Raw genomic sequence first — 19,897 nt, forward strand, 5'->3', positions numbered from 1 at the left:
TAGTGGAACGGTGGTAGCATGGTAGTACCACATGCACGGTAGTACCGCCGCTTGTTTCTAACGTGCTACTACCGCTTGTTTTCGAGAGGTGTGTAAGTTTCCATTTCCTTTTTTTATCCAGTACTAGAGAGGTACTAGGATAGTAGTACCACTTCATGTGGTACTTCCGCTCTAGCGCCCCATTATACCATTGTTCCTCTGTACCAGGTGTCCCTAAGCATGAGTACTGCTGATGGATGGGTGGTAGTACTGCTCCGAGGGCACTACATCTCCAGCACTTGACGTGCTCACTCTGTTACTCCTCAAACTGCCACTTAAGCGGTAATACTGCTCCTAGGAGTTGTAGTTCCGCTTTACTGCATGTCAAGGCATAACGGTTGGATTTTCTCCACCTATAAAGGGGGGTCTTCTTCCCCAATGGACCTTATACTTTGAGCTCGTGTTCTTTCCCCATTATTGACCTTATTAGAGCTCCTTTTTTGAGGGAAAAGAGAGAGGAGATCTAGATCGACATTTCCACTAATCATTTTCTTCTCGTTATGAGGGGAACCCCATGGATCTAGATCTTAGAGTTTTTTGTGTTCTCATTGTTCTTCCTCTCATATTCCTCCATAGCTTTTGTTGTTTTGTGGTATTTTGGGAGTGTGGGACGTGACAACTTTGTGTGTTCTTGCCATTGCATTAGATGCATCGGTCTCAGTTCTCCACGGTGATACGTGGAAGAGAAATGTTGAGAAACTTATTACTCTTGGGTGTTTGAGACCCTAGAGCTTGTGCCTCTTGGGTGTTTGGGCGCCCTAGAAGGTTGGTGGTGTCTCGGAGCTCAATCATTATGGTGTAAAGCTGGGAAAGCATCGGGGTCTCCAATTAGGTTGTGGAGATTGCCCTGAGCAATTTGTACGGGTTCCGGTGACCGCCCCAAGGGTTACCAAGTGTACGGGTTCAATGACCACCCTCAAGGGTCCGTTAGTGGAATCATGACATCTTGCATTGTGCAAGGGCGTGAGGATATTACGGTGGCCCTGGTGTCTTCTTGGTGAGCATTGTGCCTCCACACCGCTTCAAACGAAGATTAGCATCTGCAAGGGTGTGAGCTTCGGGATACATCATCGTCTCCGCGTGCCTTGGTTATCTCTTACCCGAGCCCTTTACTTATGCACTTTACTTTGTGATAGCCATATTGTTTCATGTTATACATCTTGCTATCACTTAGTTGTTTATCTTGCTTAGCATATGTTGTTTGTGCCATAGGTGAGCTTAGTTGTTTTAAGTTTTGTACTTGACAAATTAAACTCTATTTTTATTCTGCATATGTTCAAGCCTAAATCGTCATTTTTTTAAAGTGCCTATTCACCTCCCTCTAGGCGACATCCACATCCTTAAAACAAGGTCATAGTCCCAGCGAGAAGCTGAAGCACCATGTAAGAAATACAACACAGATTTTGGCATAATCTCATTCGACTTTCAATTAAGTTCCTCTATACAATTTAATCCATAGGTTCCATTGAGTCTATTAAAATTGACAATATGGGGTTGAGTATCTCTAACATCATCTTCTTTACTAATTTTCTCAACATCCAAGTCTTTAAAGACTTTCGCTTGTGCATGTTTATTCTTTGTTAATATCATTTTTTCTTAAAATAGGCCCACGACGAGTCTTGGTTATGTAGATTAAACAGAACAAAGGCCAAGGTAGCCAGAGTCGTGATTTGACTCCTAGAATCCTATGATTTCATGACCCTATGAAGGCTTGTCGATCCAAGTCCCACTATGAATCCAGATCAGGTAGAATCCATATTGAGTCGCGATCCAAATCGTAGAATCATGTACATAACTATAGAATCCTGACTATGCTATGGACTATGTACGACTCTACAATGCCAACCTCCAAACACCTTTTTACATGATTCACATCCCTTTATTTCCCTCACAAGTCCAACCACTTAGCCATCGACACCTTTGATCTCGGTCTCAGAAACCCTAGATCGAAATGGGCCTGTAACAGATGGAATTGGTGTGAGAAGGAGGATGCATCAAGATTGATGAGAGAAGCAGAGCAAGACCGTTCAAGGTTCGACACTACATGTTAGTTATGTAAGTGATCCGCTATTCATGTAATCTACAAAAACCTCCTCGTCCATTGAAGGTTCAAATGTTCTATATGTTTCCCTCTCATATATGTTCCATACATGCAGGCTAGATAGTAGCACTAACATGTACTTTTATCTCTATATTTAGCATTAAAATTCTACATAAATCATATAAATTTCTGGTGTGGATACAAAATATATTATTTGAGTAAATCTAGTAGAATCCTTGATTCCACGACTCGATATCTGTCTAAGGAAAATCAATTCGACTCCAAACACCGACTCTGACTACCTTGGAGGGGAGATCCAATTATCGGGGCAAACGTCCATGGATTCTCATGTCACTCTCTAGGACGGACGTCGCAAGTGAACCCATCCACTGCTGCCACATCCCGTCCCTCCAATCACCGGCCCTAGCTGGCGGGCGAATGAGGCCTCCAGGTGAAGCCTACCCTAATAGATGACGACGATATAGTGAGCTCCTTCTAGTGTGGCATGTCGCTCTGGTTGGCGTTGCACACTTACGAACGACGACGGGATATGGGGCGGCAGATCTTGTGGCGACCTTCCTCCGCGACATAGCGGGAAGGTCCAACACGACGGTTCAAAGGGTGGCCCAACGCGAGAGGGATTTGGGCTTGGTGTCCCGATCTAGCGTTGAAAGGACAATTTCTTCCTAAGGTGGGTTTGGTAATTAATAACAACATATGTATCATTGAACTAATGATTCTATCCAAGTATATTTTAGAAAAGTTCAAAGATGCATTGTCTAAAGGATTGTGATGAGTAACCCCTTGATGCAAGGAAAGGAATAGGATTGGCCAAGCTTCAAGCAAGAGGACTCTGCATTTTATATTTGTGAGAAATCACTTTTGAGTCCATAGGAAAGCCAATACTATTAAAAGGGGATGCGGTATTTATGATGAAGTGGTTTCTTAAGAGCTTAGGGATTGCCACCAAAAATACTCAACATTTCTCTCACAAAAATCTTTGTCCAAAGCCTACACATCAAAATCGATGCCACCAAGAATTCCATTTTGGCCCTACCGATTTTTCCAAAGACGGAACCTTTGCCAAACCCTAATCTCTCGGTACCACCAACTTCCATATCGGTGCCACCAAAAGACAGTGACTAACTTTCTGGTATGTCCATTTCAAGAATCAGAAATTCCGAGTTTTGAAGTCGGTCTAACTTAGAATTGGAAACTACCCTAGGTCATCGAATCGGTACCACCAAGATTCATATATCGTTCTCACCAAGAATTCAAAAGTTGCCACATTTAGTGCAACTAGGTACCATCGAGATTCATTTTGGTGTCACCGAGTTCGGCAATAATGTTGTAATAGTTGGATTTTGGGAGATGCCTATATATACCCCTCCACCACCTCTCATTCATATAGGAAGCACTCAGAACACACACACACACACACTTGCCATATCCACTTTTCTGAGAGAGAGCCACCTACTCATGTGTTGATATCAAGATATTCCAATCCATCCATTAGAAACTTGATCTCTAGCCTCCCAAAGTTTCTTTCCACCAAATCAATCTCTCCTACAAATGCCAAATCTATGAGAGAATGATCGAGTGTTGAGGAGACTATCTTTTGAAGCACAAGATCAAGGAGTTCATCGTTCTACCACATCTATTACCTTTTGGAGGGCGATGCCTCCTAGATTGGTTAGGTGTCGCTTGGGAGCCTCCTATTTCGTGTTGTGGAGTTGAACCAAGAAGTTTGTATGGGCAAGGAGATGCCCTACTTCGTGAAGATCTACCCTGAGTGAGGCTAGTCCTATGTGGACGTAAGGCATGGTGGAATAGATAAGGCCGCTTCTTTGCGGACCCCTTGTGGGTGGAGCCCTCCATGGTCTCTCTCAGCCGTTACCCTTCGTGGGTTGAAGTCTCCACTAACGTGGACGTACGATAGCACCACCTATCGGAACCACGCCAAAAATCATCGTGTCAACCTTTGCGTTTGATCTTCCTCCCCTACCCTCTACTTACATTTGCATGTCTTTACTTTCCGCTGCTATATTCTTAGATATGCATGTGTAGTGTGACCTTGACTAGTCATATTTGCTAAAACTGGCCCACAACTAAAATTGGGAAACGACTAAGTTTTTATTTGGTTAAATAGTCTAATCACCCCTCTAGACATACTTCGGATCCTACAAGCGTTCATGTCGGCGACTCTTCGTTCTCATGGGGAAATATGTGGTTTGATGCAGCAGTGGGTGCTAGGCTGCACATGTCTGGTGGTCGGCATGTCGGGCCATGAGGTGGCTCTGATGGGCCATCGGGCATTGGGTTGTCTGCTTGGAGGTGGATCACGACGGTGAGGTGCTAGACTTTCGTGAGAGTGGTGGCCGACCTGCAACACTAGATAGACGACTTGGTTGTGGTGATCCACATCGGGCTGGTCGAGTGGGGGTTATTGCACACTGTGCCGCAATGACCTTTTATGGCTTCACGATGATGGTGATCACTACAAGATATGTGAGAATGTTCATCTATCAAGATCCGGTGGTTGACTTCTGTGGTGAGATGCAAAATATGGACGATGACTTGACTCAAAATAATGGTTGTGCATTGGTGGAAATCACATAGCATGTAGCACCTAGGATGGCAAAAAAGTGGTGGCGACAACACTTGAGTGACTCTGATGGAGGTGCTACTCAAGCCCACGATCGCGATCTCTAGGAGAAAGACCCGAGCAGGTTATACCTGGCAATGTCGATGTTTTTTTACGTTGTTGTTGAAATATAGGGTGGGTATTAGGCCCATCCAACAAGTTTAGAAAAATGTATAAGGGCTGATGTGGGTAACCTCACTAGGTGGTGGGAAATTTAGTACCACCTCGCTAGTGGAGAAAGTTTTGGATCCCCTTTGTAAGGAGTCCTCTTTCACATGCTATTAGAGCTTGAGAAGAGGAGTGGTTCCCACGTGCTCCTCCTCTGTCACCCGCCTCACCACGCGTCACACACGCGCATCATGATTCGTGAATGAATTGTGCCGAGCTCAGATGCGCTTAATTTTTGTCGGTTAGAAACCAAGAGTCCTTGATAGTCGAGCCATGATTCCGAGATGTCAGATCGTGGGTTCTTGTCGACTCGAACATGGGTTCATCCCACGTCTCTTCACTCGGCTGCGTATATATGTTGGAGGCGTCGACAACCCTAGTCCACCACATCTGCTTTGCCGCCACGTGTAGTGCTCACTCTCGTTTCGCTCGCTGATGGTGTCATCGGCGATCCCACTCCGTTCACCATGTGCATGATTGTACGGGAGAGCATGCATCTGGAATTCCGCTCTTCGAGACAATGTACGGGAGAAGGGCCTTTAGGGTTTTAGGGAGTGTCTCCTACGCGACTGCTCGCCACCGTTTGTCTACATCCACTACTTTCTTTGTGTCCTCATCGCCTTCGTCAGCATCATGTCCACCAAAGGATATAACTTGTTTATTCCTTTCTTATTTATTGGTGTGTTGACCGTCGTACTAGTTGTCTACGTAGATGTTTCTGTTATAAGAATAGCACTTGTCTATTTGGTCATATTTCGGTATGTTATTAGTGTTGTCCATGTTGTTCACGATTTATTTCTGGATTAGATCAAAACATTGGTAAGAGCCCGGACTTAGCAAATATGACCCCCTAAACGTCAACCGAAGGCGTTTATTTTGACCCCCTATTTTTCGTCTGTGCGGCCACACTTCTTGTTTTTTTACCCATATATCCGGTTACTTACACGCGATCAATGGAGAAGAAGAGAGGGAAAGAAAAGAATGAATAAAGAAAGAGAAAAGTTGGTCCATGGTGTTGCGTCCTACGTGATGAACTGACCGGGCGCGTCCGCGAGCCATCATATCTTTCCTACATTTAAGATGGATATGAGGGATGCCGATCAGTCCGGACGTTTAGGAAGAAAGTGACAATCCGGTTGGGTCAACTTTTTTTGACCGTACACTATTAAAGAGCGTTTCAGGTGTTTGAGGAGGATATGGAAGGTCCGACTATAGATGCTCTAATATACACAGTAGGTCTTACATTGTTTGGATATGCTGGGATAGATTGATTCATGAGACCGTTGTCTTTGATGGTTGGATCCGGTGACGGTGATGTTTGAGTGTCATTTTTTATTGAAGGTGTTGGAGTCGAAAAATCTTATCATTTATGTGGTGTCATGAAATGGTTGTTGCGGGTACCTTTGTTATTGTAGTCTGTCGATCGTGAATCTCACTGCTTTGAGATTTCTATTTTTCTTGCCTACATATAATTTTGATCATATATGACTTTGTTATTTGTCGGTGTTTTTTAATGTATGTTGGTGTTGATTGTGTGTAACACTTTGTACACAAGGCAGGTGCATGCTTTGGATGCTCTTTTTTGAGCCGACAATATACGGAGTACATCCTTTATTATTAAAAATAAACACAGTTACTATGAGTTTTTTTTTTCAGAGAACAATTACTATAAACTTCACGAGCAAGCACCAACCGTGCGTGCGTACACGATACGCCCACCCAGCACGGCCGGCCTAGAACAAGCCTCCGCTTCGGCGGGGTATTGCCACCGTTTGAGACCGCAAGCGGCGATTACTAGTTAGTTGGTGGAGCTGTTGCCAGATCAGCCGCCACCCAGCCGTCTTTTTCCATCCAAGTTCTCAACTTCCGCTCCCAAACCCCCTCCCTCGAGTCCTTCCTCGGACCGACGGACCCTCCTCCCCTGCTCTATTCAATTCCTTTGCCACAAGTCTCCGATCGGATCTCCCGGCGCCGACCATGGAGCCCAAGCCGCCCACGCCCACGGAGGAGGAGGCGGCGGGGGCGACGACCCCTCGTTTTAAGCTGGGGAAGCAGTCGTCCCTGGCGCCCGTCCGCGGCGGCGCCGATGAAAACGGCGCTGAGCTGTCGCCAGAGGCCGCCGGCGTCGCGGGTTTCCAGCTCATGTACCTGGCGCACGAGGGCAACGCGGAGGGGATACGCGAGCTCCTAGACGCCGGCGCCGACCCCAACTTCCGCGACTCCGACGGCCGCACGGCGCTGCATATCTCCGCGTGCGAGGGCCACGCCGAGGTCGTCGAGCTGCTCCTCGACCGCGGCGCCGAGGCCGTCGTCGAGGACCAGTGGGGAAGCACGGTGAGCATGCTTCAAACTTTCGCCTTTGTGTTGCTCCGTCTGTTCTGCTTTCTTGACAACTCTCATAAATTTCCGATTGGGATTCCGATTTACTGTCTTATCTGCTGGGAGAAGCAATCAATCATTATATGCCCTCCGTTAAGAGCTAAATTTCTGTTTTAAAAATAATAATTCTCTATAGGCTTTGTTTTTTCAATTTATAGTACATATAGTACTTGCTGCCAACAACTATATACATGTATATGCTTTCACTTCAGTTAATTGTGTGTTGCACTACTATCCGGCAGCCTTTGGCAGATGCGATGCATTACCAGAATCATGATGTTATCAAGATCTTGGAGAAGCATGACTCCAACCATAAGGTACTATGCTGTATTTTTATTACGCTTGCATGTTCGGGCGTTCCAGCGTTCTTATATAATAGATATTCACTTCCTTTTTTTGAAGGTTGCTCCTATGCATGTTAACAGTGATCGTGATGTTCCTGAATACGAGATTGACCCAAACGAACTTGACTTCACTAATGGCAAAGATTTAGCTAAGGTATGTGTTAAACTAGCACTCACAAATTTTACTCTAATAACTAGTCTGGACATGAAGTGTCTCTTCCAATGCTACTGTTGTTTAAATGATCTCTTGTTTGTTTCTTGTAATTTCATTACCTTCTCAGGGTACATTTCGGAAAGCAACATGGAGGGGCATTCTAGTTGCTGTTAAGAAGCTGGATGATGATGTACTTACTGACGAGAATAAAGTGTGAGTTGATTCCACTGAATAGTTACCTTTCTTCCTGATTTATGTTGGCATTCTTTCACTTAGGTGTTACTCCACCGCCCAAGTTGGTACTTCCCTTACAGTTTGGATGGATGCATTTGCAGACAGGCATTCAGGGATGAGCTTGACGTTCTCCAACTAATACGGCATCCGAATGTCGTTCAATTTCTGGGTGCTGTAACACAAACCAACCCAATGATGATTGTCATGGAATTTATGCCGAAGGTTTGTCTTGAGCTAATGTTCTTTCCAGGTTCATACTCCTACTATTTAAGTATTTGATAGTCGCTAGTCTCATTATTTGATGCTATTTAATAAACCACCATTACAGATTCCCTAGTCAAATTGTTCTAGGTGTAGACTCACACGGCTTCCTTTTGAACTAGTATTTGGTTATGTATAGTGACACAAATCAGTTAACTGACAGCAGCACACCTTCAGTCACTATACATAAAATAGTGATACCAATAAAAAAGGCCAAATCACATTAGATCACTGAAAATATGATTTCTTCCTAGCTACATGCTGTTTTATTTCAACACTGCATAAATTCTTACATTTCTTAACTTTGCATCATTATTTCTGCAACATAATCATTAGTTCTAGGTGTTGACTATCAAAATATATCACTTTATTATAGATTATCAGTGTAGAAATGTTTATTTTCAGGGTGATCTGCGCAAACACTTGAATAGGAAAGGAGCTCTGGAACCTTTGTATGCAGTTAAATTAGCTCTTGATATTGCAAGGTTTGCCACCCACCATATTCCCTAAATCACAGGGACTCTATTATTGCTATTTTTTTTGTTGTTATAAGTTATTAGTTATAACTATGCCTAACTCGTGCATCTTTGTTCAAATGTAACAGAGGAATGAGTTACTTACATGAGCATAAACCCCAAGGTATCATCCACCGTGACCTTGAGCCTTCGTGAGTACTTTATCTCAGAATACATTGAGAAATTTGAAGTTTCTTGTATGTACCTCATTAGTTGCTTCACATGCCTAATTTGTTGAATTCTTTTCTGGCCCTCATGTAACAAAATAGAAACATATTGAGGGATGATACTGGGCATCTGAAGGTGGCAGATTTTGATTTGTGTAAGATGCTAAAATGGAGAAGAAAAGTCAGAGAGGACAAACCAATTACTTCTCCTGGCAATGCCTGTAAGCTTATTTATTTCTTTTTTTCATCCTAAATTTGTTCCAAGCTGGTATGCAGCTCACTGCTATTGCAAATTTATTCACCTTCTGTTACTGATCATTCATGAATATGTCATAGGTAGGTATGTAGCTCCAGAAGTCCTGCGTAAAGAGGAGTACGATAATAAAGTTGATGTCTTCTCGTTCGCTTTGATACTTCAGGAGGTATTTTTTTTCCTATATACTCCCTCTGTCCCATAATATAAGATCGTTTTGCAGGCTAAACAGAGCTTGCAAGACGATCTTATATTATGGGACGGAGGGAGTAGCATTTTATATTTGTATGCCATACTAGCTTATCAGCTTGTAATCCACATTTTGTGTAGTCTCAGTTAGGACTTATTCCCTCCGTTCCTAAATGTAAGTCTTTCTAGAGATTCCACTACAGACTACATACGGAGCAAAATGAATGAATCTACACTCTAAAATATGTCTATATACATCCGCGTATATGGTTCATAGTGAAATCTCTAAAAAAAACTTATATTTAGGAACGGAGAGAGTAGAACAGTCAGAAAGTTTGTTTGATAGATAATTTCAAAAGTAATATTCAATTCTGCTCCAACTACTCCCAGATCCTTCTAGATGAACGTATTTTTACTAATATTTGAACTCTTTCAGATGATTGAAGGATGCCTCCCTTTTCACGATAAGAAAATTGATGAAATTGAGAAGGCCCATGGTTCTAAAGAAAGGCCACCCTTTAGAGCTCCTCCAAAGCATTATGCCTACGGGCTAAGAGAGTAAGATTCCCCCCCCCCCCCCCCCCTTTTTTTGTTTTACTATGGCAATTACCAATTTGCATTAGAATGGCTTGATTGCATTGCCAAATTCAAGCTTTAGCAATCCATATTCATCTTGACCACACGGTTATGTAAACCTTAATTTGTACTGTTTACTCCAGGTACCATTATACATGGTGACCTTAGTTTGTCTTCCATCCTGACCTGATTGCTTGACTACTTGACGTTGCTACAGGTTGATTGAGAAATGCTGGAGTGAAAATCCTGCTGATAGGCCCAATTTTAGAGTGGTTATTGATCGGTTGTCTGCCATCCAAATCGAACTAGCTCGCAGAAACCGTTGGAAGGTACTAGCTAATGATTTCCTATGGAATTGCGATCTGATTAGTTCCATCGTTGCAAAGTACAAATTATTCTAGTGAAGGCGTTCTCATGTTGGCTATACTGGAACAACAGGTCAGACCTCTGAAGTGTTTCCTGAGCTTCGAAGGTTTGCGGAAGAAGGATCGCAATGAGGGCAGCACCAACCGTTCGTCACGCTCATCGCGATAACAGCCAGCTGAGGTTGTTGATTTCATTTGGCGGCTCATATTCATGATTGATAGGAAGTCAACTCACCGTACCATTATCTTTGTGTGTCTAAATTCTCTCTCAGAAGAATGGCATGCTAATGTTACTTCCCTGCTGATCAGAACGCTGTTGTACACCAGACGTTATTCACTAAGCCATCAAGGAATTCATGTACAGATTTGTCTCTTCTGTTTTATAGTTTGCTTTTGGTGATAGCAACGCAACTTCACTTGTGGAAATGTAATCTCACGTTGTTGTGGTGTGGCACTCTTCTGCGGAATGCTGTTCAGTCATGTTATTAATCTTTCTGAAGGGCAAATCTGTAGTGTATAGAGTGCACGTTAGAAGAATGTGGACTCATAAGCTGCGTTCTGCAGGGCATCTCCAACACCGACACTTAAACTGCACTAGTCAGCAGGCACGTACCATGTAACTTTTGTTATTAAAAAAATGTAATTTTTTTATCATTCGTCCGAGGAAGAGAATATATCAATAAAATGAACAAAAGAATAAGCAAGGCAATGAAGTTGTTTAACAATTGTGGAAATAATCACAACTTCCTGTAAAATAAGATCATAACTTGCAAAAAGTAAATGCGTACCAAAAATAAAACCTAAACTTATCAAAATAACAAAGAATGTACATAGTATCTTGCAAAACTTTTCAAAACTAAAGTTGTTTCAAGAATGTACAATATTGAACAAAGATTGTTTCTTTCAGAAACTAAAGGGATCTTCAAAAAACTAAAGTTGTTTCTTTCTTTAGTTTTTAGAAACTAAAGGGATCTTCAAGAAACTAAAGTTGTTTCTTTCTTTAGGAAAGACGCTTGAGGTGTGCAACACTGAACAAAAGAGCCTACAGGAACATATAGTCTCTTTAGCCCAAAAGAAGTTGTATAGGTCATTCCAGGACAAGTACATGGTTTTCTTGTTATTTGTGAAACACAAATAAACTAAGAAAATACAAAATGTTAAACGACAGTATGAGACCCAACAATTTGTTTATTCAAAAATGAGTTTCAAGGAAGCCATTTCATATTGTGTTATTTAGAAACTTTGTTACAGAAGTAGCAACATACATAAATAAATCAAATAGTCACATCCTAATTCAAGTTACATTACGCAAAAATCTGCCACAATTGATTACTCTTGGGTGTTTGTCTGCTAGGCCTAGGGATGCCGTTGACACTTACTCAAGCCACAGAAGCTGATATCAGGAGAAGGACTTGCCAGGCCATTGTTTCAAGGTCTTAAACAACAGCGTGCATCTGCGTATGGTCACTCCAGCTGCAGTTACACTCCAATGCACAGACCAACTCTGAAATCTCAAACCAGTACATAAATCTCGCATGCTACACCTTTGAGAGTTTCAGGAAAAGCAACAGTTCAAATATTAGTCGCACTATTCATACTAGCAAATATGCCCGTGCGTTGCAAGGGGAGAAATATATACATTATACGTTAGCGAAATAAGCGTAATATTTTTTTAAGGATTGACACAATACCCTCACATATGAGCATCCTCTGTTTTTAACATGGGCGACTCATCATGTTGCCACTTAACTTTCTCTCCCACCCTCGTTGATGATGGTCGCGATGTTCACGTGATGACAATGCATTTAACGCGCTAAATCCAAGGGCTATGAGCTTGCTACTGCATGTCACATTTGTCGTTATGCTGCGTAAGAGAATTTTTTTAAAACAAATCTCACCGACCATGAGCTACTTCCAATGTCTAGACATATAAAGACTTTCGAAAATCTAATCAAATCCTAGACATAAAAGGCTTTGATTCGGTGAACAGTTTTTGAATTGACATTTTTATTTGAAAATCACCAACATTTGTTTTGTGTACAAACATTTTCTGAAATGCAAGAAAAGTTTTTGAATTCATGAGCATTTTTGACTCAATAAACATGTTTTGAATCACATCACTTTTTTAAAAATTGGGGAACAAATTTTAAAATTTGTGTTTTTTTACTTTTTTGTGAACATTTTCTAAAATTTGATGGACACTTTTTGCAGATTCCCGAATATGTTTTGTGTATATATTCTGAAATGTATTTTCTGTACGAACATTTTTTGACTTTTTGTTTTGTGTACGAACATTTTCTGAAATGCATGAAAAGTTTTTGAATTCATGAGCATTTTTTGACTCAACAAACATGTTTTGAATCGCTTAACTTTTTTGAAAATGCGGGAACAAATTTTAGAATTTGTGTTTTTTTACTTTTTGTAAACATTTTGTAAAATTTGATGGACACTTTTTGTAGATTTCCGAATATATTTTGAACAAATGATCATTTTTTTCAAAATCGAGAACATGATTTTATTTCCCGACTATTTATTTTTCAAATTGTGATTCTGTTTTGTAATTTCAAACAGTTTTACAAATACACAAATATATTTTGAATCCATGAAACTTTTATAATTTCCTTAGAAAATTAAATTCTGATGCATTTTATAATTTCTCAAACGTTTCTTTAAAACTCACCATATTTGAAATTTGGAAACCCCGAATTAATATAAAGAAGGAAGAGAACAGAATAAGAGAAGAAAAAAATGAAAAAGAAAAACGGAATCATGTGCAAGATGGGGGATCGAACCCTGCTCGCGTGGCTAAAAGTGCAATGCCTCAATCACTACAGCGCTAGTCCCTTCTATAGTAACATCTCCTTGGAATAAAGTACTACGCCGCGAATTTTGGAAAAAAATCAAAGCGTTTTTCTTTACTTTTGGATGCCACAGTGGGTAATTTAAGTCAACTTTGAGGAAAATATTAATGACGGACGACCAGAAATCAACCAGGAAGGTTCTAGGGCCACCGTGAGTGGCTGTTCAATCTTCACCCATCTGTTCCTAATTTTTTCTGAATTTTTGATTGTATGCACATTCAGAATAAATTTGTTGCTGAAATGTATGAATCTTTGCTTGTATGCACATTCAAAATAAATTTGTTGCTGAAATTTCTGAATCTTTGCTTGTATACACATTGAAAACCAATTTGTTGCTGAAATTTCCTAATCCCCATGTCATCACTGAATATATGTTCTTGACTTCTGATGTGTAGGCTGAATGAACTACCTCACGCAGTTTTCGCACCGCAATCTGGTGAGGCTCGTTGGATATTACCTCGAGGACGAGCAACGCCTCCTCGTTTACGAGTTCATGCCGCGAGGGAGCCTCGAGAACCATCTTTTCAGAAGTACTAATTAGCAGCCAACCTTCCTCTCTTCTTCCTCACTTCTTCCTCTCTTCCGTAATCGGCGGTTAGCCCGTCCCTTCTTCCTCCATCTCTTTTTTCTCTCCCGTGCTTCTTTTCTCTATACGAGCCTCTCCACAAGCTTCTATTTCTGTGCAGAGAGAGGGCCATGGTCGTCCGATGCCCGAGCGCCGACAACCAAAGACATGTCGGCGTCGAGACCCCCTCCACGCCATCCCCATCTCTCGAGAGACCTGCACCAAGTCCCATCCAGTGCCTGCGCCACCCTTTGGCTCCGCCCCGCAGCTCTGCAGCCCGAGCGCTTCATCTGCCTCGCGCTCGAAGCAGAGCAGAGGAGGTTCCTGCCACGAGCCTCTCCAGCACCGGCAAACCAGTCGGTCGACGCGGCCTTCTACTCGCTTCACCATGAACGCACGCCTACCGCGACGGCTCGCCCCATTCCTGGGCTGGGGCGACGCGGACGGCCGCCGCAACGCATCACCACTCCCTTGGCTCCCGACCTGACCCCGCCATTCCCCGCCTCATGGAGCCCCGCCACCGTCGTCCTGCGTCATCTCCCGATCAGATCGGAAGGGACACCGCTGGATCTGCAGCGGAACATGCACACAGGGATGATGAAAGAATAAATCAAACCGTTTTTCTCCCCTCATCATGGACTGCGGGTTGAACGTCATAAAACAAGAGGGTTTTTTTGTAAAATCACTACAGCGGGTTTTCCGACAGAAGCGATAGCCTCTTTATTATTAGGTAAAAATTAGGGAGAGAAACATGATTTTATTTCCTGACTATTTATTTTTCAAATTGTGATTTTGTTTTGTAATTTCAAACAGTTTTACAAATACACAAATATATTTTGAATCCATGAAACTTTTATAATTTTCTTAGAAAATTAAATTCTGATGCATTTTATAATTTCTCAAACGTTTCTTTAAAACTCACCATATTTGAAATTTGGAAACCCCGAATTAATATAAAGAAGGAAGAGAACAGAATAAGAGAAGAAAAAAATGAAAAAGGAAAACGGAATCATGTGCAAGATGGGGGATCGAACCCTGCTCGCGTGGCTAAAAGTGCAATGCCTCAACCACTACAGCGCTAGTCCGTTGCTGCTTCTATAGTAACATCTCCTTGGAATAAAGTACTACGCCGTAACTTTTGAAAAAAAATCAAAGCGTTTTTCTTTACTTTTGGGTGGCACAGTGGGTAATTTAAATCAACTTTGAGGAAAATATTAATGACGGACGACCAGAAACCCTATTTGCTTTATTATTAGGGAGAGATTAAGACACCTTGACGTACTATACATCTATTTCTTTGCATAGAACCAATAAACAAACATCACTGAGTTCGGAGTAGCAAGGCAAACAAAATAAAGACTATGCAAACAAGAATGATGTAGTGCCACTTGAATGGAAGAATACATATTGCTAATAATAATACACTTTACCAGCCCTCTCATGGAGAATGAATTAATTGCAACTGGTGAAACTTCCTTCCAGATGAATGAATGCATCGAGGTAAAATAGCAAACACATGATTATATCATCCGTGGAGACAAAAACACCTTAAAGAAAGCAAAAACTCAAAACGATAATTTACGACTTTCACCTCAAGACGATTCGCCTCAATCACCAGCACATGAAAGACCAATGAACTGAAGATCGAAGGTGCCACACGCATAGAAGTTTGATACTTCTATTTCCAGTAAACTGAAGAAACAAAATAATAAAGGAGAAGCTAATGACATGTGTGCACAACAAGCATATGGAAAAGACCAATGTAGTACATGAGGGTATCTTCAGTTTGCATAGATAATCAGTGAATAAAAGGGCATAATTTAGCTAGCCTGCTATATAATTCATACTAATTAAAAAACACAACTCTTATCACATCATATTCAATAATTCCAAAGCTAGAGCAAATTAGAACATATCTTCTCATTATAATTTCATTTTCTAATAAGACATTTTCATCATCATGCCATGTTTGACAAAGTTCCCCTGCCCAAAGGATAAAATGTAGGGGGGAATGCATTTCAGTTGTCATGCTTTCTTGAAACACTATTTTTTGTACATTGTATAAGGTGGATTGGCAAGCCCCTTTATAGAAATTTAGTGGTGAATAAATCTGAGTGTGAGAGTGAGTCTTACTACACTTCAACAACATTCAAGCTTCACCAGGAGCATTTGAAACCAAATTCATGGTCAGGAAATATCAAATCTCTAGAAAAAAATACAGTTTTCTATAAATAAAATAAAGAATTGGGCATTAACCTATATATGACTTGGGAGGAATGTGTGTGTTTCACAGAATTCAATATGCCTAGTATAAACAAAAGAGCATGTGTATGCATGTTATACGTTGAGCCTGCCCGGGTGTCGGCGACCACATTTGCATATAGCAACGAGCAGGCCTCATCTATGATGCCGTGTGTGAATATTTGCCTGCTGCCGCTGACAGTGCCAGTCAAGAGGGCATGTGGTAGAACATGAACTAACATATTGATGACCAGATCACCAAGTACCACCACAAATACTGTAATTGCAAAACACATTGTGGTTTTCATAATATACAGCAGAAAATTGTAGACACACACTCATGCCCTTACAGGCGTGACCATACCATGTCACACTATCAATTCCTCCTCATCGTTGTCATCCCAATCGGTAGGCCTAGATTCTTTTGCGGGTTCATTTGTCGGTGACGTGTGGACATGCGACTCGAGGTCCGGCATCACCGTAGTGAGAAGACTGGGTGTGATACAAACAGAGCCTAAATCGTATCCTCAAATAAGCCTATGAAATAATCCAATCCTTCTACTGCACAATCTAGTATAAATCCCAAGTAACACATGCATGCTGAGAGATGTATGCTACATTACTGAATTGGGCCTGCCCAAGTCACCCTACCTCACTAACTCCTACACAAAGTATACTTTGCTGAATTTTGCATCTACCGATTAATGAACCACACTAAATTAAGCAAACACACGTCAGTACAGAGAACGAATGCTCATGCAAAATCGTTAGTCCACGAGACAGGCGAGCTGCTTAATGAACAATTCAGTTTGGATACAGAAAAATTGAGTACAACTTATAGTTCGAAGCATCCGTACAACTGATATGGCCGTTCCTCTGTGTGCCCACGGTGCGGCAGCGTGGAGGCGCGCACGTACGATATCGTTCGCCAGCGTCCGCCTTGCGTATGTCCATGTCCCCAGCGGGGGCGGCAGCTCCCGGCATTGAATCAAGGAGTGTGAATTTCAGTGAAACACTAATACACAAATGTCTAAACAGACAGTAACACCATGAATAAATTGATTCTGCTCCTTTACCTCTGCATATCCATGTGAGGGTAGAAAAAAGGATTAAGAGGGAGATGGGGTTGTTTGCCGTACCTGCACATCATATGGTGGTGCCGATGGTGAACGACGACTACGCACGTGCTGCGATGGTGCAGGATCAACCGCGGCTGCTCCTCGCTCACCAGGATCCTGTAGGTGGTGGTGCTTGAGGCCAAGAAGATGGTATGGGCATCTAGATCAATACCACTGAAATACAGTAATCGTACACACAAAGATGGTACGGGCAGTCATTTCATTTCCTGTTAGCATCTACGTCCATTTTATGAGCTTGACTGCTGACTGCTAACTGCTCCTACTCCATCAAAAATTACCTTCTGGTGAAGCAAGGTTATTTGCAAGCAGCACATACTTGAACATTATCTGTTGGATAAACTGTCTTCGTGTGACTGAAGCAGAAATGTGGAAGAAAGACACAGAGGTTCATATAAAATCATATGATAGCAATGACGCTGGCACCCACAAGATGGGAAAATAATTTCATGCATAGTAGTGATTGTAATGAAATATTAATTACCATTTTGCATGCATGACTTGAATTTGATCTCTAATTTGTAGGTACAAAAACTGACCATCCATACATGAATTCACCCAAGACTAATGAATACTAACTTCATAGATGGCAAGAAACCTAGCAGCGCAGCAGCACGCACAGGAAGACCCAAGCCTTCTTAGTGTACATTAGGCTCTAATTGATCTAGGCACAAGGTTTCACAACAGTGGTTATATGGGTAGTAAAAAACATTTAGGCTAAATCTGAAGCTATCTATGTATGTCCAAATTTAGATCTAGCAACAGAAATATAAAGATACACACACACGGGTTACTACCAATAAATAATAATGTCTATATCGAGTTTCTTGAAACAAAAGGAACACGTCAATTGAGTTCTCGACAAGAACTTTCCCAAGAAATTTTGATCCTAGCATTTGGCAATTTGTTTCAAAGAGAAAATCTTGATACTGCCACACATGTGAACCGAGCACAATTATTCTCTGATTTTATTCAGCAACAACTCTCTCTAGACTTCTTTACAGCTGAAAGAAGGGAGAAATGAACTATAGCTCACAGTCTCTAATCTCAACAAATAAAAAGAGCAACTGCAGTGTAAAGAAAAGAAGGGAGAAATGAACTATAGCTCACAGTCTCTAATCTCAACATCTATCACACATCAGTAACATATAGCAGTACTGAACAAACAGCAGCAGCAGCCCAAAGCAGCAATATTTCACTCTGAATGATTCCCCGTTACTTCCTCTCTTAAGCCATAGCCTGCACTTCAATAAAAGTAGCAAAGCAGTCTACATCACGGCAATTTCTTCCTCTCTTTATCTCTCTTCTCCAAACCGAGAGCAAGCAACAGCCATCCATGCCTTGCATGATGCCCACCCATCTCCATCGCTTGTACCTCATGGTGGAGGCCGAGGGGACCCATCCCGACAGTAAGCGAGCTCCTCAACCCTAACACTAACAGAAATCTATACTATAAACATGCAAGAGGGTCAAGTCTTTATTCTCTAATGAAATATGAAATACTTACACACATGATTCTGCTCCCAGATTTATTCTCTAATGAATAACTTGAACAGAGGGGGGAGAGGTCGTCACCTTCCTTGGTAGTAGAAAACAGGGGGAACCAAATTAAACCCCTTCACACAAGCAACCGGAAGAGCTTGGCAACTGCACAGACCGCACAAATCAGATAGCGAGAACAACAAGGGAGAAGAGAAAGGGAGGAGGTATTCATATCCTGGTCGAGAGGAGGCTCATGTTCCTGTTTTGTTGTTGGGGAGGAGACTTGAGATCTTCCGCAGCAGGGTTGCCATGGGTGGAGGTGAAAGAGAGGGGGTCACCATGGGTGGAGGTGGGCTAGTGTTTGAGGCGCTCGAGGAGAACTCCAAGGTTGTGGCTGTTGCCGGGTCGGCGTCCAGATGCGATGACGGAGACGGAGCTCCTCTACCACTGCGTGGTTGTGGGGAAGGAGCTCCATGGCACTGTCGTCGTCCTCTCCCGGCGGAGGCGGCGCTTCGCGCGGGCGCGGCCTGGGAGGTCAGTGAGGACCAGGCGGCCGGGCGAGCGGCGGCCAGGCGCGGGGCGTCCTTGCTTCTCCTCCTGCTCGGGCACCTGTTCACCATGCTAGTTTTCTTTAAGGCAGCGATGTAGGCGTCGGGGTGGGCCGCGGCAGTTGGAGAAGGTCGTGGGCACAAGGAGGCTGATACGCAAGATTCGTTTTCGTTTTTGTTAACGAAGATGTTTAGACCATTGATGATGTGATTAGCGGTTAAGATTGTGATTTGGATCTGCCTCTTCGTCCTTTTATAGATAAATAGATAGATAGATAGATAGATATAGATAGATTATAGTATAGATATAGATAGATAGATAGATAGAAGATAGATAGATAGATATACATAGATAGATGTATCCGCCTGGACGCAATTATTCGGACCTGCAAGACATCCAACACCGACCCCATCGGTCCGGATCACAATTTCGCATAAACCAGAACCAAACATGTGAGAGGGGGAGGAGGGGGAGGGCTTTGTGGGAGTCTGGACAGGAGCTACGTAGGACCCCGACACCCTCGGTCCATCCGAAAACAGAGTTGGCCGCATAGTTTCCTATCTCACAGTTTTCCATATAATTCTCACCTTTTTTTTCGCCCGCTCTCTTCTTCCCTTCCATCATTGATGCATGGACTCGAAAGTGAACCTGATGGAGACGAAGGTAATGGAGGATCCGAGCATCATGAGCTCGTTTGGAAGATCAACTCTGCGACATGGCAAAATCGTTGTGTC

The 19,897-nt window shown here is 42.3% G+C and overlaps 1 protein-coding gene and 1 long non-coding RNA gene across 9 annotated transcripts; one reads left to right on the top strand and one right to left on the bottom strand.

Moving 5' to 3' along the window:
- Nucleotides 1-6,571: 6,571 nt before the first annotated feature.
- Nucleotides 6,572-10,690, top strand: LOC123444400 (integrin-linked protein kinase 1-like). The gene is made up of 12 exons (XM_045121100.1): nt 6,572-7,226; nt 7,514-7,588; nt 7,674-7,769; nt 7,897-7,982; nt 8,105-8,225; nt 8,670-8,749; nt 8,869-8,931; nt 9,049-9,167; nt 9,283-9,368; nt 9,825-9,946; nt 10,182-10,293; nt 10,403-10,690. Exons 1-12 carry the CDS (start codon nt 6,870-6,872, stop codon nt 10,496-10,498), a joined length of 1,413 nt encoding a protein of 470 aa, XP_044977035.1. The 5' UTR covers nt 6,572-6,869; the 3' UTR covers nt 10,499-10,690.
- LOC123444401 lies at nt 7,233-19,204 on the bottom strand. 8 transcript variants are annotated; one of them, XR_006630988.1, is made up of 4 exons: nt 18,640-19,204; nt 15,186-18,566; nt 11,709-11,873; nt 7,233-7,327 (listed from the first exon to the last, which is right to left on the bottom strand). It is a non-coding gene; the product is annotated as an uncharacterized LOC123444401 (long non-coding RNA). The 8 variants fall into 8 exon arrangements; XR_006630989.1 differs by having other exon boundaries at nt 7,233-7,330; XR_006630990.1 differs by lacking the exon at nt 7,233-7,327 and adding an exon at nt 10,708-10,836.
- Between the last annotated feature and the right edge of the window lie 693 nt (nt 19,205-19,897).

The sequence above is a fragment of the Hordeum vulgare genome, chromosome 3H (genome assembly GCF_904849725.1).
Source record: "Hordeum vulgare subsp. vulgare chromosome 3H, MorexV3_pseudomolecules_assembly, whole genome shotgun sequence".
Taxonomy (NCBI): Eukaryota; Viridiplantae; Streptophyta; class Magnoliopsida; order Poales; family Poaceae; genus Hordeum; species Hordeum vulgare.

Excerpts from the sequence above, each read along its gene's own strand:
- LOC123444400 (XM_045121100.1), top strand. The coding sequence starts at position 6,870 with ATGGAGCCCAAGCCGCCCACGCCCACGGAGGAGGAGGCGGCGGGGGCG. Across the intron at positions 7,589-7,673 it reads AGCATGACTCCAACCATAAG|GTTGCTCCTATGCATGTTAA; the intron begins GTACTATGCTGT and ends CTTTTTTTGAAG. Across the intron at positions 9,947-10,181 it reads TATGCCTACGGGCTAAGAGA|GTTGATTGAGAAATGCTGGA; the intron begins GTAAGATTCCCC and ends ACGTTGCTACAG.